Genomic DNA, 18,529 nt, shown 5'->3' on the forward strand with positions numbered 1-18,529 from the left:
AGAACGGGTCGTTTGGTTTAAGCTGTCTGTTTTGTTGTGTTCATTTTCACCCAAGGAGAGTTTATACGGCGAGAAAAATTGGAAAAGTGAAGAAATATTAGAAAAAGCGAGTTCGTACCTTTTCCTTTTCAAATACGTTTTCTCTATATTAATGTAACATGTTTTTACTGATGAGAAAAATTGATAATTGCGTTCGGTATTGGTAATTATCTTATATTACATTGGTGAGTTTTTTTTTATTTATTTCATCCATGCTTAACACAGGAGCCATCTCGCCTAGGATCACAGAGGGCGGTTTTCATCATATCTCGTTCCACTTCGGTATCTTCTATCTGATACGCACCATCCAACGACTGTTTACCATCCTTCTGTCATCATCACTCGGTAAACACTGGTGGAGTTAACAAATTGTATTGTATGCTAGAATGTTATTTGAGTTGCATGAGCGGTGATTAAAATCGAAAAAACCTTCATATTTTATTCGTTGGATTGTTTATTTGTTTTAATATTGGATGTGCAACTCAAGGGGGTATTCTAGTGTAGAGACACGAATTTCGGACGTTTTTTTGAGTTCCGTAAAAATAAAACAATGAATATTTCTACTATCCATTATATCAAACTATCCTTAGTTCATCTATCTTTTATCAATCAAACAAAAATATTTTTTTTTATTAATTCGTTTATTTTTACAGGCTCAGTTACTTAAGTTTAAAGGAGCCGAATTCTTAAATATAATTTTAAAACTATATATATATATATATATATATATATATATATATATATATATATATATATATATATATATATATATATATATATATATATATATATATATATATATATATATATATATATATATATATATATATATATATATAACAATTTTCTTACATCTATGGTTAGTAAGGTGGAAAACCGATTACTCGCGGTGTACTCGAGTTTAGGACATATTTTTAGGAGAAGGATGGGATATAAGGAAATTGTAACAATGTTGATGAACACTCATTTCATAAATCTATTCGTATATCTATAGTGTATTTACATTTCAACTTATTCTACTATTTATAGCAAGGGGACGAATTATCCGCAAAGGAAGGAAAGGAGGGTATAAGGATGCAGGGACAATCACACACGAAGATCTATAGCTTTAAGGAAAACATATATATGGGAAAACAAAAATTGAAAGGAGCAAAAATATTCATAACTAGAAATGTTAAAAATGATGAAGTGAAAGGGTTAAAAAAAAAGTTGTGCATGGCGTTCACGATTCCAGTCCTTCTGGTTATCTGAAACAAAAAAAAATCGAACAGATTCTGAATCAGTAAAGATGCCGCTATCGCATGAACGTCGGACGAGCCAAAAACATCTTTTTTGACAAATGGCGGCCGTTTGAAAAACAAAATGCTGTTTGAAACGTTTTTTCTTACGTTTTCCGATATTTTAAAAACAGTAAAATTTGATAAAAAATATCTGTTGGATTGTGAAATATTTCAGGACTGTGTTTCCTCAAAATTAGACGAGATTTTTCTTGTCGTCTGGTAGCACTGCACGATCCAATAGATAATTGTACTCATCGTCCTATAGTTTGTCTGTCTGTTGGAAGGAATAAAGCACTCTGTTAAGTTCGTCTTGTTATAAAAGCTCTATTATGTCCATTGTTCGTTAATTGTAAAATAAAGTTTAAGTATGCGCTAAAAAGTTTCTCTGTATTTGAACGTTAAAACGTGCTTTGATTCGAAATCCACAACGATTCGATCGGGAAAGTGTCGGATGTCCTGTAAAAACAAAAATTAAGACACAACGTAGGGTTTGACCGATCATAAAATTGGTGCCGTGACCAGGATACTCCGAATCGAACGCCATTGGATTCCATTTTCACGAAACGACTATCGTTGCGATAAATACAAGGCTCGCTTTAAGCGACCGTCAGGTGATTACCAGTCCATTTCCCAGAACGTTTTTACATAGGTACGCTTAAGATCTCGTTTTTCTGCACGTTTTCTGGGTCATCGAGCGGCCAACGACGTTTTCTGGACTATCAGCATTGGATACAAACGGAACAATTATTACCTGAGAATACCTATCCTTTCAACGAGGCTATTATTCACCTGGATCATCGACATCGATAAGGAGCAATTAATTTAATACAAGGCATTTTGAGCCTTGGAAAAGGTGAGCATCTTTCCAAGCTTAAATACTCCTTCCCGCCGGGTCTACTGGGGTCTTTTTTGTAGAAAATTCAACTGAATCGCGTTTCTACAAAATGGCCGACGAACAGCAGAGGAGACAACTAAATTGCCGTCGTGACACGATGATCGCCGCACTGGGTCGGGCTGAGGCTTTTCTGGCTGGATACATTTCCGATCGGGATCAACTGCAGGTACCGTTGAGGCTTGAGTATCTGAATAGTATGTGGAATACTCTTGAAGAAGTCCAGGCTCAATTGGAGGACACCGAAATCAATTATGAAGGTATGGCACGCAACGCTGAGATTCGTGCTGATTTCGAATCTCGTTTATTCGCAATAAAAGCAAATTTACTTGCAAAGCTACCTGCACCGCTATCTGATAACGCTCGAATTCCTCCACCCTCCCACGCTAATCCCACTCTCTCTGGGATAAAACTTCCTACCATTTCTCTTCCTGAGTTCGACGGTGACTACAAACAGTGGCTCACATTTCATGATACGTTTCTGGCTCTCATTCATTCAAACCCGGATGTTCCAGACATCCAAAAATTTCATTACTTGCGAGCAGCAGTTAAAGGAGAAGCGGCTCAATTAATAGAGTCGATCGCTATCAGCTCTGCCAACTATATTCTGGCTTGGCAAACGCTCGAGGGGCGATACGCGAACGATTACCTTTTGAAGAAACGCCACATGCAAGCGCTCTTCGAAATCCCTTCCATGAAGACTGAATGCGCTGCGACATTGCATGCGCTAGTAGATGAATTCGATCGTCATACGAAAATTTTACGCCAATTAGGAGAGCCAACCGACAGCTGGAGTACCATACTCGAGCACCTTCTGTGCACACGCCTGCACAACGACACATTGAAGGCATGGGAGGACCACGCTTCAACTGTGAACGAACCGAATTATAATTGCCTAATAGATTTCCTGCAACGTAGGATTAGAGTGCTGGAATCGATTTCCGTCAACCATCACGTGGAAACACCACGCTCTTGTACATCTATTCATTCGACCAAAAAGACGCCTCACTTTCGTCTTTCGTCCTGTTCATCGATAACCAATTTGGAGGGAAAATGTCCCGCTTGCAATCAGCACCATCCGCTGATCAAATGTCAAAGGTTCAATAAGCTTTCATTGTCTGAAAGACAGCAACTAGTAAACTTAAAGCGTCTCTGTCTCAACTGCTTAAAAGATGATCATATGGCTCGTAATTGTCCATCCAACTTCAATTGCAGACACTGCAATCGCCGACATCACACTCTACTTCATGTCACGTCAAACGACAATGCCAAACATCGCATGAACGGTAACGCTATTCAAAATTTACCTGTTACTCCTGCACGAAATAACGTGTCCACACCACCCACGCAACAATCGACAATCGTCGAAAGCGAAAACCACTCACCTCAAGAAATAAGTTTACCTGTCCAACAACCATATGAAAATGTGTTCCTACTCACTGCAGTAGTAAATGTCGTAGATGCGTACGGACATGAACATCCAGCGCGCGCGCTCCTTGATAGTGCTTCACAGCCTAATTTGATATCTGAGCGATTAACTCAAAGGCTAAGACTACGCTCAAACAGTGTGAATGTTACAATTCAAGGAGCTGGAAAATTAGCTAAGGTAGTAAACCGATCTGTGTTTGCTAATATCAAATCCAGAAAGATTGATTTCTCTACCGGTGTCACATTCTTGGTGATGGATAAAGTGACTGCAAATCTTCCCGCCCACAACATTCCTATATCGGATTGGGCCATCCCGAGCGATTTATTTTTGGCCGATCCCACGTTCAATCAAAGTCAGCCGATTGATATGGTTCTAGGTGCAAGACATTTTTATTCATTCTTCCCAACCGCTAATCGCATCCAACTGCGAAGTAACTTACCCATTCTGGTCGATAGTGTTTTCGGGTGGATTGTAGCAGGCTCATCTCACACCGTCCACCCTAAAAATGAAGCAACATTGTCATGCAGTGTTGTAGAAGTAGCAACGGTATCATTGGAAGATTCTTTGGAGCGTTTTTGGAAAACCGAGGAGTTACAAACGAAAGATAATTTTTCGATAGAGGAAAGACATTGTGAAACAACATACGCAACCACTACAACAAGAAACGTTGAAGGGCGATACATAGTTCGCCTACCACGGAAGCCTGATTTCAACATAATGCTCGGAGACTCAAGGACAAATGCCCTACGGCGATTTCAATTACTCGAGAAAAGGCTAGAACGGAATCCAAAGCTGAAAAGTGAATATCATTCATTCATACAAGAGTACATCTCCCTCGGCCATATGCGAATGGTCGGAGTGGACGATTATGAAAACTCCCAAACATTTTATTTACCCCACCACCCCGTAATTAAGGAAGGAAGTACCACGACAAAAGTTAGAGTTGTCTTTGATGGCTCTGCGAAATCTTCTACCGGCTTCTCTCTAAACGAAGCTCTTTGCGTGGGTCCTGTGGTGCAGGATGAACTTCTGACCATAATTCTCCGATTTCGCACCTTTCCAATTGCTCTAGTTGGCGACGTTGCAAAAATGTACAGGCAAGTACTTGTGGATCCGAACGATACACCGCTGCAACGAATTTTCTGGCGTTTTTCCCAAGAAACTCCAATCGAAGTTTACGAACTCCTAACCGTGACTTACGGTTTAGCACCTTCATCGTATCTTGCTACACGCACTCTGCAACAATTGGCAGACGACGAGAAAGAATCGTTTCCAATAGGCGCACCTGCAGTACGAAAATGTTTTTATGTGGACGATTTTATTGGCGGCGCCCAATCCATAGAGACAGCAGTCCAGTTGCGGAATGAACTGACTAATTTGCTCCAGAAAGGCGGCTTCGAGCTCCGGAAATGGACATCAAATCGACTAGAAGTGCTCCATGGTTTGAATGTCGATCAGATAGGAACTGAATCTACACTCCAATTCAGTCCATGCGAAACCATCAAGACGTTGGGCATATGCTGGGAGCCCGAAGGCGATTTCCTTCGATTCGATTCGGTTGTTCAAGATCACCACGAAGTTCCAACAAAACGCTCCATACTCTCCACCATAGCTAGACTTTTTGATCCTTTGGGTCTCATTGCTCCTGTTGTCGTCAAGGCAAAAATTCTAATGCAAGAACTGTGGTTGCTTTCCTGCGAATGGGACGATCCTGTTCCAGAGAAGACTAGGATAAAATGGAAAGAATATCAGCGACAATTACCCATGATAGCAGCTTATCGAGCTGACCGATTTGCGTTCCAGATAAACTCGTCAATACAACTCCATACATTCGCTGACGCCTCTGAATTGGCCTATGGAGCATGCACGTACGCACGTTGTGAAGATGCACGAGGAAACGTGAGGATTCAGCTTTTAGCATCCAAGTCGAAAGTGTCTCCATTGAAGCGGCTATCTATTGCGCGTCTTGAGCTTTGCGCAGCGGTTCTAGCAGCACATCTCCACTCACGAATTAAACAGGCAATTGACATCAGCATTTCAGGATCATATTTCTGGTCCGATTCTGCAGTTACACTGCAATGGTTACGATCGCCACCGAATGTATGGAAAACATTCGTGGCAAACAGAGTTTCCGAGATTCAACATTTCACACACGGCTCTCAGTGGAATCATGTGTCCGGTTGCGAGAATCCAGCGGATCTAGTGTCCCGTGGTATGACAGTCGAAGAATTTCTCAACAGCAAAATGTGGAGAAGTGGACCAAGTTGGTTGCAGCTCTCATCACGAAATTGGCCAATATCCAATCCGCCTGGCGTCGCAGAAGAACTGTTGGAAATTCGAGCAGTAGTTGCTACCGTTCAAACATCACCTTCCGTTAATCCGTGGTTTCTCCGTTGGTCATCGTATAGACGCATGATTCATGTAATCGGATATTGTATGCGTTTCATCAATAACGTCCGTGATAGAGCCAGAACCCAGTCGCTAACTAATAGCCCTCCAGTTTGCCAAACACTCACTGTTGAACAGCTAAATAAAGCCAAAATATTTCTAATTCGCCTAGCTCAGAAAGACGCATTCAGCGAAGAGATCAAAAACCTGGAAAAAGAGAAATTATTATCAAAACATTCACATATTCGCAAAATGAGTCCATTCTTAGACCCAGAGAAAATACTCAGAGTGGGAGGTCGATTGAATCTGTCCCAGCTTCCCTACCAAACCAAACATCCTGCCTTGCTACCAAATCCTCATCCTTTTACACGAGCAATTGCAGAGTACTTCCACCAAAAACTACTTCATGGCGGCGGGCGTTTACTGCTGACCGCCATACGTGAAGAATTCTGGCCACTACAGGGTCGCAGATTAGTTCGAAATATTGTGCGAAACTGTTTTCGTTGCACTCGCCTCAACCCCGTACCTGTCCAGCAGCAAATTGGACAGCTGCCTACTTCGAGAGTCACTCCGAGTCGTCCATTCAGCATAACTGGCGTCGACTATGCAGGGCCCGTATATTTGAAGCCGATACATAAACGTGCAGCTCCGACTAAAGCATATATTTGCATATTTGTGTGTTTCGCTACGAAGGCAGTCCACATCGAGCTCGCCAGCGATTTATCAACCCAGGCCTTTCTATGCGCTCTCCGTCGCTTCATATCTCGTCGTGGTCGTCCACTACACATACACTCGGACAACGGGAAGAATTTCGAGGGAGCTAAAAACGAATTATCCGAACTATTCGAAATGCTAAATGACAGCTGCGAAATATCATCTGCCTGCACAGAAGAAGGCATCACATGGCATTTAATACCGCCTAAAGCACCACACTTCGGTGGTCTCTGGGAGGCCGCGGTCAAGGTGGCGAAAAGACATCTCTATCGTCAGTTAGGATGCTCCAAGCTGTCTTTCGAGGACATGTGTACCATTTTGACTCAAGTCGAAGCATCTATGAATACACGACCGCTACTACCGATGACAGATGACCCAAACGATTTAGCAGCTTTAACTCCGGCGCACTTCCTCATAGGCACTACAATAACCGCCCTGCCCGACCCAGATCTCCGTCATCTTCCAGCTAACCGGCTTGATCACTTCCAAGAACTTCAGATGCATGTGCAAAGGTTTTGGCGTCACTGGCGTTCAGAGTATCTTCAGGAGCTCCAAAAGGACACTAAAGGCTCAGTACGGAACGATGGAATTTCGATCGGCAGAATGGTCATCATAGTGGATGAATTGCAGCCGCCTACACGATGGTCCTTGGCACGTATTGTGGACGTTCATCCTGGGAAGGACCATATCATCAGAGTCGTCTCTCTTCGCACGGCTCGCGGAGTTATCACTCGACCCACTTCCAAGATCTGCTTTCTACAAGATTCATCAGTAGATCTGGATCAGGACGGACGCATAGGCTTACCAGTCAACCGGAATGCCTCTAATTTAGATAGATAAATTGTAAATTTGTAGCGAAGTCTAAAAGCACATCCATTGTAAATGTTTTTTATTATTGTTTATTGAAACTGATCGTTCAAGGCGGCGGGTATGTTGGATTGTGAAATATTTCAGGACTGTGTTTCCTCAAAATTAGACGAGATTTTTCTTGTCGTCTGGTAGCACTGCACGATCCAATAGATAATTGTACTCATCGTCCTATAGTTTGTCTGTCTGTTGGAAGGAATAAAGCACTCTGTTAAGTTCGTCTTGTTATAAAAGCTCTATTATGTCCATTGTTCGTTAATTGTAAAATAAAGTTTAAGTATGCGCTAAAAAGTTTCTCTGTATTTGAACGTTAAAACGTGCTTTGATTCGAAATCCACAACGATTCGATCGGGAAAGTGTCGGATGTCCTGTAAAAACAAAAATTAAGACACAACGTAGGGTTTGACCGATCAATATCTCTTTTTAGAGGTTTATGCGATAGAGAGATACCTGCAGATTATATTCATATAATTTCGACACGATGACACGAACTTGAGATATCGTGTACGCCAATTTTAAAAAACTAGTTTCGAGAAAAACTCGTTTAAAGTTCATTGTTGTGGCGGTACCGGGTTAGATACCACATCCCTAAAATGACTCTAACTCGGTAAATGATAGGATTTTCAATAAGTTCATTCTAGGGTATATTCTTAAATGCCTAAACTACAGAAATATGAAGGAAAAAAATGACTTTTTTCAAATCTCTAGACTAGAATACTGCCTTAATTCGTTCCGATTTTTCATGAAAACCACATTTATTCAGTAAATAGCAGACCTTGGTAGCAAATTTCGTTCATCACGTATGTTTTATCGAAAATCAGCTATTATGTTTCACTTTTGACTTCAAAAAATAACAGTTGCTTTTTAGATAAGGTAATTTTCATAGCTTACATTACCACATCATACATTCTTCTGAACTCCTAGGTTTCACACAGCAGGGCCCACTGCTGAATGAATCGATCCCAATCGCTGCTCAACGGAAATATCTTTGATGGCGAGCCGTCACAGCGAGCACTGCAATTGCAGCCAAAATCGCTGCAAGGAATTTAGCGACAACTGAAGACACGCGGACACTTGTCACGTCCAACGGCGGCATGTGTCCGCGGCAGTGGCACCGCGCCTCGTCGTCTGAACGTCTGTGACCACTTTGGCTTTGATCAGTGCCCGTGTTCTGCCTTTCGGCGAACGCATGGCTCAACGGATGTTTTCGAAGGAAATATGACGAAATTACAACTCGTCAAAATTGACCGTTGCGTTGCAATGCGTTGACCTAGGTTCAGTCCGGCCGGATACAATTACGAGAATTGGTCCACGGTTGTGCGGACTATTTGTTCGAGCGGTCGACTCGATGCGAATGGAAATTGTTTAGTTCCTCTGGCGGAAATGCTGGGCTAGAGTGGAGTTTATTTTCCTTCTTCTAGGAATTAGACAGGAAATCTCCGGTTGACTTCGAGTTATTGAAATTGTTTCCCCGATATCATTATGCTGTCAAGCGTTTACGACGGATTTGCAAAGCGGTCGCAAATGGATAAGTATTTAAAGTTTCCCCTTTATGCTGTTACCCTTTTCCAAGCGAACGGAGTGTTCGAACACGCAGATCGCATTCCAGGGCCCGTGTTCTTTTCGGCCCTCCCTTGGAGGGGTTTGCGGGCACAAAAGTGAGAGCAATTTGTGTGTCAATAAATTATAGCCGCGTATTATTTTCACCGCCCGTCGCCCGATTAAATATTATTATTATTAAAGCTAAATCTTCAGCCCAAATTATAATCTTTTTCAAAGTTTTACCAGTTATAATCATTGTGATCATCGATCGATGCTCGTCACCGTGTCTGGGGAGCGAAAGAATCCTCATCACATACCCTCATAAGTGTTTTCACGCGAGGTGACTTCGCGATCCGTGACCAGGCCATAGTCCAACCTGGCTTCGCGTTCGTAACCACAAATAAATTATTCTGATAGACAACTAAATTGGTTCGATCAAGTTGAAATTGGTGGTAAAGGTAAGGGCTCTTTCTCTCCTGTTTCTCCAAAACAAAACAAAAAATGAGAAGAACGCCCCGCGATTACTTTGAAATTTGATTATTCATCCTCCTAGCAGACTGTTTGGATCGCTCGTTGCTCTCAACGTTATTTTCGATCGCTTTTTTTCCCGATCAGAAGAGTAACTATGGTTCGGATTACCTGTCACTCTTTTTTTGGGTCATCGGCGACTCAAACATTTCAAAGATTCCCGTATCAATTCCGTTTTTGACAGATGTTACGCCAATACCTACGAAATTGCCAATCAAAACTAATTTCGCGAAGCAGACGAAATAGATTTATTGCTCCAGGATTTCCTCACATTCACTCTCCCTCCAGCCTGGTTCCATTTGCAGGCCACGCGGGACTGGACAGGTGGTCCGGGGTTTCCAATTGACTTTGGCTTACGCGAATCTCGTGTTGCGTGATAGCTTTTTTGGTGTTGTTGTTGTTTGTATCTCAAATTTTTGGTGGGTTCAAATCCGATAATGTTTCTTAGCTACGGAATGATTTACGAGAGGACTTCAAATTGAGAATAAATTGCCCGGCCACGGATCGACGGGCCCCAGGATGGATGCAACGAGAGATGCATTGCCGTCTGACCCGCACGGGAACGTTGACGGATTGATGCGGTTGATTCGGCCAAATTTTGATGGATGTGGACCAATTTTCGGTGTGTCGCGGGAGAGGGATTCTGGGAAGGAATTTTGGAGCAAAATAAATCTTGCGTTCGGTAATCGAACCTTCGTTGCTGTCTTCACAAATGAAATGAATCTGTGTTAGAAATAAGATAAGTTTGACTTTGACCATTCATGAAATGGTTATGAGTTTCAAAAAGGTGTTGAAATGGACTTCAATGGTTATCATAAACGAACGGAATCTTTGTAATATATCTGACCTCACTTGTAACGATATTCACGTTCTCTTCGAGGTAACCAAATTAAAACGTTTTGTGTCACGCAATTCGGAGTGTGACTGCGCTCCTAAACAAGAATTCCCGCTCCAGGCAGGGCGCTAAACGTCAGTCATTTATCACATCCCCCAAATCTACCCTTAGCACCCGAATTTACTGCGCTCATGATCACTTGCCCTTTATTCGCTCGCTCATATGTATTTAGATTTATTTTTAATGTTTTTTCCTCTTGTATCTCTTATCCCAAAACGTAGCACAAAAGTCACAAGCGAAGCAAATTTTATGCTCTTTTAAGTGCCTAATTAGGTTTATCGAATGGTATCAGACAGGCAGATCTCATCACTTTCGAGCGCCGTTTGGCACGGAAAAACACACAATACAGTACTCAAGCGCACCGATGATGAGTCGGGAAAAGTTTCAACCCTCTACCATTCTGTGTTTTGCTGAGGGTAACAGGAAAAAAGTTCAAGAATAGAACGGCTTTTATAATGCGAGCTCAGCTAGGGGTGAACTGCGAGCTGAGTTGTTCATGGGAAAGACACCGGAGATATTTCTTCCTGAATTTAGCATGCATTTTGCATATGCTCACGATAAAGTCACGCGAGCAACGCCTGTCGCGGGCGACGGCTAATGAGCTAATCGGCGGAGCGTGCGTCCGTTCACTTTCCGAAGATAGGTAATCCTGTTAGAAGTGGTTACGCGTTGAAATTCTGAGCTTTTTAAAGTATGACTATGCATTGTGAAGTATCCGTGTAAAGATGGGAGGGTTGTGCAAGAGTTTACAGAGTAATTATAACATTGGGTAAACATGTATACATCTGATATATGATCGATTCCCTCTTTTCTATCAAACATTTGGTTGGTGTTAGGTCAGAGGGGACCAAGTCGCAACATTGAAAATTTCGAGTTATTGATTGCATCAGGTTAAACATTTTGTAAGCTACATTCCACATTTTACGAAATTCTTTTGAACACTCACTGAAAACCTCTTACCGCATCAAACTTCATGCTCGTTTTTCTCGAAATCATAAGACTGTCACGTGGTCCGGTCTGACTTAATACAGACCATTTAGAAAATTACAATTCTCTAGAACCGTGGTTCTTAACCTTTCCGTCTTCACGACCCCCTTCGACTGTAGTGAAGTATTCCACGGTTCCCTGGATGGATAAATTATGCTAAGATGAAAAAGAACACCTTTTTCGAAACGCGATCTTCCGTTTGATTTCAACATTCCTTATATAATTATACAATGTAACTGTTTTCGCGCATTTGTGATACATACTTGTAAAACATTTAAATCATTACCGTTGAACAAATTACCAACCGAAAAATATTGTATCACGTCCAAATATTCTTCGCGGAATAAAGCAGCATCTGATTGCGTCTATTCAAGGAAATACCAGTCAGATTGCTTATCCCGGAAGTTTAGATGAGCCAATATTTTGACGTGAGACTACGTCTAACCGGAGTATATGGGGGGTAAAATGAAAACATAAACACAGAACATGCAAGTAAAAATGAATGATTCCGAATGCTTATAACATTTCTTACTTTATCGGAAAGATGTTTGCATCAATTGATAGGGAATATTTCTATGCATCCATCGCAATTAATATAATGTCTTTTTTCAATAGAAAAACAATTGAATAACTGTAACATGTTAAGCGTTATCTAAACGCCCTTACCACCTCGTTTTGATTGGCCCGATTTACGGTTTCCCCAAAACAGCCATCATAATCAAGCAGCCTTGGGAAAATCGGCATTCCAAATACATGAAAGTATGGGGATTTTCGTTCTCACCGAAATGTGTTCCCTAACACAGACTTCAAAACCAAGCAGTGTTGGAGAAATCGGCATTGTAAATTCATACAGGTCGGAGGTATTTTTGTTCCGACTGAAATGTGTTTCTCCAACACAGGTGTCCCCAGGTGTCTGAGGGAATTGGCATTACAAATTCATGCAGGTCGTGGGTATTTTTGTTCCGACTGAAATCAAATCAAGGTGTCTGGGGAAATTGACTTTGCAAATAAACGCAAACTGCGAGTACTTGTGTACTCGCTTACCTTTGTGCAGACTAGAATATATTTCCCTAACACGGTCTTCTAAATTTAGGAACCTGGGAAAATCGTGCAGATATTAGAGACGAATGACCTTTCAAGTTTAATGCCTCTATAGTGTAAAAAGTAGAAGTTAAAGCTGTTTATTAGTATTATTATTTCATTTTTATACTGGGATGTAAGTTCAAACTCTCGAAAACGAAAACGTTACGCCGGAAAACGAGATTTTGAACGTTAATATCTCCTAAACAACTGAACGAAATAGTATGATAAACACTTCATTCGAAAAATAAAATGTCTACGCGTTATATGTCCTAAAATTGCTTTCAAAATAGACTATTGAAATCACACAAATCGGTATATAAGCGAGTGCCGCTCGGAAATCCACTCAGTTATGATTGTGCAACGATTGAGGTAGGACCGCTGGAATGAATGGATGTTTCCCTAATACAGACTTCAAAACCATGGAACCAGAGGAAATCGGCATTGCAAAATAGATGTAAGCAGCGGGTACTTTTATACTCGCATGCGTTTCTGCAAATCGGAATGTTTCCCTAACACAGATTTCAAAACTATGGAGTCAGGGGAAATTGGCATAGAAAATTAGATGCAAGCAGCGAGTACTATTTTACTCGAATTGACTATGGCTTTGATATGGTATGATACGGTGTAGTGGATATGATCAAAGTGGATATTATATTACATATCAGCAGTTCCAAATGAAATCGTCCTAAAAATGCAGATTTAAAAAAATTGTATTTTTGATTCCAATGAAAGATTGTATTCCGTTTAGGTTGGAAGAAATATGAGTTTTCCACAGCAATTGGGAATTTATTGGCTCAAGCGTAACTTTTGAAAAGGACGTATCGATTTTAGTAAGAGAAATCTTCGATCATTTATATCTCAAAAACTATGAGTCGTACCGAAACAGTGTCTTAGAAAGAGTTATAGAATATTGATGATTGAATATGAAAAAAATGTACACTGAGAAAAAAAATAGTGGGTTATATCTATGATATAACCGCAAGGTTCACGTGGAACTATCTTAGCTTAGCAATCATTCGTTTGTATTGATTAAATTCTTGATTGAATGAAACAGTTTCCAAATTCAATTGAGTTCAATATATTTGCTCTGTGAGTGAAAAAAATGAACAAATGCCGTGTAAAGTCAATTCATTTATTGTGATTGATTGTTCTTCGTTACAAGTAAATTTAATGACGGACCTTTTACGTTTGGTATGATGACTAGAACAAAATATATGTACGGAAGAATTATCAAACGTTTGATGAACCAGCCTAAGGCTGAAAATCTTTCCAATAAAGACAAAAAAAAAATTATCAAACGATTATTTTATTTTACATTTCCCTCTGAAGTTTACATCCCAAAAGTGTACATACTTCTCGAATCTCGAATTTGCTTGAAACTGGGAAGTTCATTCGCTTCTAGTGTCTGCACGATTCTCCCAGGTTCCTAAGTTTAGAAGATCATGTTAGGACAGACATATTCCACTCTGCACAAAGGCAAGCGAGGACAAAAGTACTCGCAGTTTGCATTTATTTGCAGAGTCGATTTCCCCAGAAACCTCGGTTTTGAAGTCTGTGTTAGGGAAACACATTTCAATCGGAACAAAAATACCCCCGATTTGTATGAATTTGCAATGCCGATTTCCCCTAGGCTGCTTGGTTTTGATGGCTGTGTTAGGGAAACCGTAAATCGGGCCAATCAAAACGATGCAGTTAGGGCGTTTAGATAACGCCTAATATTTTACAGTTATTCAATTGTTTATCTAATGAAAAACATCATTTTGTTAGTTGCGATAGATGCGTAGAAATATTCCCTATCAAGTGATGCAAACATCTCTCCTATCCAGTACGAAATGTTCGAGCTATAAGCATTCGAAATCTTTCATTTTTTCTTGCATGTTCTAATGTTTAGGTTTTCATTTTACCCTCCATATATTCCGGTTAGACGTAGTCCCACGTCAAAACAATTAGTACTCTTTTTTTTATTTACTAAATGAAAATTCAATTTGCAATATCCAAAATACATATTTTTATTTTATTTTTTTTCATACAAAATAGAAGTCATGTAGAAAATTTAAAAAATGGTCCCAAGATGGTAAAACTATTTTCGACGAACATTGTGGAACATCGAATTTTTAGGAATTTTCGAAACATCGAGTTCTTGTATGTTAGCAGTCATTTTTAATCACAAATTATGAATCCCGATGTTATTTATAACAAAAAAGGTTATTATCAATCGCCTTTCAAATGCAACCATTCTCGAGATATTTAAAAAAGTTTTTCTAATTTATTGTTTTTTTTTATATAGTAAATAATCCCTTTTAATATGTTTGTCGTGTTATACCATCATGTTCATGAAATTTTATGAATTTGCCTATAATTTCCAACAACTTTTTTTTTTATGATGGTATAACAACTTTTCGTGTTATACCATCATATCTCGAAAATGGTTGCATTAAGAAGGAGATTGATAATAACCTTTTTTGTTTTAAATCACATCAGAATTCATAATTTGTGGCTAAGAATGATTGCTAACATACAAAAATTCGAAGTTTCGAAAATTCCTAAAATTCGATGTTCCACAAATTTCGTCAAAAATAGTTTCACCATCTTGGGCCCATTTTTTAAAAATTTCTACATGACTTCTATTTTATATGAATAAATTTAAAAAAAAATATAAAAATACATATTTTTTGATATCGCAAATTAAAACCTTATTTTGTAAATAAAAAAAGAGTACTAATTTTTCGTCTCAGTATATATTTTTTTCAAATTAAGCCAACAATACTCTATAACTCTTTCTAACACACTATTTAAAATTTAAGTCACATCAGGATTCATAATTTGTGGCTAAACATTATTGTTAACATACAAAAATTTGAAGTTTCGAAAATTCCTAAAAATTCGATGTTCCACAAAGTTCGTCAAAAATAGTTTTACCATCTTGGGCCCATTTTTTAAATTTTCTGCATGACTTCTATTGTGTATGAAAAAATAAAAAATAAATTAAAAAATATGTATTTTGGATATTGCAAATTGAATTTTTATTTTGTAAATAAAAAAAGAGTACTAATTTTTTTTCTCAGTGTACATTTTTTTCATATTCAACCATCAATACTCTATAACTCTTTCTAAGACACTATTTCGGTACGACTCATAGTTTTTGAGATATAAATTATCAAAGATTTCTCTTACTCAAATCGATACGCCCTGTTCAAAAGTTACGCTTGAGTCAAAAAATTCCCAATTGCTGTGGAAAACTCATATTTCCTCTAACCCAAAAGGAATACACACTTTCATTCGAATCAAAAATACTCATGTTTTGTCATTTGTCGATTTCATTTGGAATTGCTCATATCGAAGAAATCACATTTATAAAAGCAGCATTATAAAACTATCTGTTTACGAATGCTGCAATCGATCGTCGTTACTGGGAAGGGGGTCTTATTTTCGCTGTGTAATTCCGAGGAGGAATCCATTCCTTCTTAAGCGTTAATAATCCTACTCCGGATCAACGATGATTCCAATTGTCGGGGCTTAAGGAGTGGGTACTATTTGCGCTGGGTATTTCCGAGGAGGAATCGATTCCCCCTTTGATCGTTAATAATTCTCTTCCGGCTGAACGAAGTGGTATGATTATCACTTTATTCGGAAGATGAAACGTCTCAGATTTATTTGCTTGTTACTTATTGATTGCTAATTCAACGTTAGTCCTGAGTCCACCTTACGGTGACCCACTTCTAGTGTTCATGCAAGCCGGGGGTACTTCTGCATCCGCATGTTTTTTTGTAATCCGAAAAGTGTTTTTCTGAAACGGATTACAAAATTGGGCACGAACACAATGCTTTAGCTTGGTTATTCAAGATTGATATCTTCTGCTCACTGAATTGTAGAAATACCGTTTAATGATTAGGCAAAATTTTGATAACCATTTGCTGCGATAACGCCTATTGATTAAACAATATGCGTTCGAAGTACACGTCAAAATCGAAACTGAGTGCCTGAAGTTCATCAAATCAAGCAAATTCGCGGTTCGAGAAGTACGTACACTTGAGAGAAGCAAACTTCAGGGGGAAATGTAAAATATTAATAATCGTTTGATTAATTGTTCCGTTCATTTTGTCCTAGGCATCATACCAAACGTAAAAGGACTGTCATTAAATTTATTTGTAACGATGAACATAATCTTTCACATTGCATGAATTGACCTTACATGACATTTATTCAATCTCTTTACTCATAAAGCAAATATATTGAAATCAATTAAATTCGGAAATTGTTTCTTTCAATCAAAAATTTAATCAATATAAACAAATGATTGCTAAAGGTAGTCCCACGTTAACCTTGCGGTTATATCATAGATATAACCCATCCTTTTTTTTTAGTTAGGGAACGAATCTAGCTCGTTCGTCTTTTCATTGGTCTACTACAGAGCATCTTGAACGTGGCAACTTTCTCAGAACTGATCCCTTAGCGCAAGTTTTCAATATATGTCATCGCTGATTGTTTTTGAGCTGAATCAGATTGAAGTTCTTGTCTAGCGAATACCGATGCTCGAGAATACATGCCAGATTTTCTGTGAAGTTAACAGATTTTTAGGACCGATTAAAATATGCTTTGACGTTTTTGACGTTGACTTTCTGGAACCTTGATTTGTTATCGTCGTGACATTTTTTCCACAGTAAGTACTCCGATTGCAAAAGTAAGCTGATTTTTTCATTGATATTTTTAGAATTTTAGTATGCCCTTTAGTTTCATGCTACCCGCTTGTTTATGTGTTCAATATTGGTTATAGCTGTACTAGTGGTGTTAATAATTTCAAAATCAAATTCAAAACTACTCTTTGATCTGTAGACTAAGCTTCGAAATTGAGCGAATTGTGGTTCAGTTCAGATTGCGAGGAAGACTGTCCGGAATACATATCAGTTCTTCGCCGAAGAGATCATTCCAATCTATTAGGCCTTCCGAATAATCTGTGAGTATCACTATAATAATTGTTAAGCCTAATTATCCTTATTATTTCATTGTAATTATTACCGGTTTATCAAATACTTTAGTGTGCGCAAGAGTCTCTTCGTTAACTTATTGGAATTGCTGGAAACCAAAATACGATCATGCATGGGATCCGCATCGCTTTTCACCAGTTGTGAAGCTCGCTGCACCACTCGTTTTTTTTTTTTCTGAAGAACCTATCAAAAAGGTGTTGGAAATGACATGTTCGTTGGAATGGCCCAGCCCACATTGCCCAAAGCGTTGAGTGAAGTTCACTCGATATTGGAACACAATCTTTGTCCTGCCGCGATATAATTTCCAGTCGACAATACCGAAAAAGATGCCATAGAGCGAGGATTCTACACAAAAACAGGATTCCCAGAGATTTTTGGATGCGGGGATGGAACTAACGTGAGGACTATTTCTCCAACTAATGATCAACACCTATATTCTAATAGGAAGGGCTTCCATAGCTTGAACGTAATGGTGGTAGGTATTTGATGTAATGTTCTTTTATTCAAATCTGGCAATTTTAAAGCGAACCAGATCATTGCTTGCGAATTTAGAAGTGAAGGCCTGTATTATATTGTTTTATAGCTCAATATATAATATATTCAATTTCAGATATGCGATCACAATTTAAAGATAACGTTTGTTGATGCGGATCATCCAGGATCATGTCACGATTCTTTCGTGTTCCACGGCAGTGGCCTCGGTCATCACATGGCTACGAACCGTAACAATGGCGAGAAAAACACGTGGCTTCTAGGCACGACTTTAAATTTACTGTATACAAACAAATATTTTATTGATTTTTGTTTTAGGTGATTCCGGATATCCAATAACACATTTTCGTTGGAATTCTGAGTATCTGTTGCATAGAAGATTTAATGAAGCGAACACGAAGGCTCGAA

The 18,529-nt window shown here is 39.2% G+C and overlaps 2 protein-coding genes across 2 annotated transcripts in view; one reads left to right on the plus strand and one right to left on the minus strand.

Moving 5' to 3' along the window:
• Positions 1-18,529, minus strand: part of LOC129764735 (transcription factor AP-2-epsilon) — a 431,999-nt gene that overhangs the window by 359,018 nt on the left and 54,452 nt on the right. The gene's annotated exons all lie outside the window — the stretch shown is intronic.
• Positions 2,264-7,582, plus strand: LOC129765689 (uncharacterized). Its single transcript, XM_055766102.1, has one exon. It carries the CDS (start codon positions 2,264-2,266, stop codon positions 7,580-7,582), a length of 5,319 nt encoding a protein of 1,772 aa, XP_055622077.1.

Source organism: Toxorhynchites rutilus, chromosome 2 (assembly GCF_029784135.1).
Source record: "Toxorhynchites rutilus septentrionalis strain SRP chromosome 2, ASM2978413v1, whole genome shotgun sequence".
Lineage (NCBI taxonomy): Eukaryota > Metazoa > Arthropoda > Insecta > Diptera > Culicidae > Toxorhynchites > Toxorhynchites rutilus.

What these genes read in the sequence shown, in the direction of transcription:
- LOC129765689 (XM_055766102.1), top strand. Translation starts at nt 2,264, where the DNA reads ATGGCCGACGAACAGCAGAGGAGACAACTAAATTGCCGTCGTGACACG.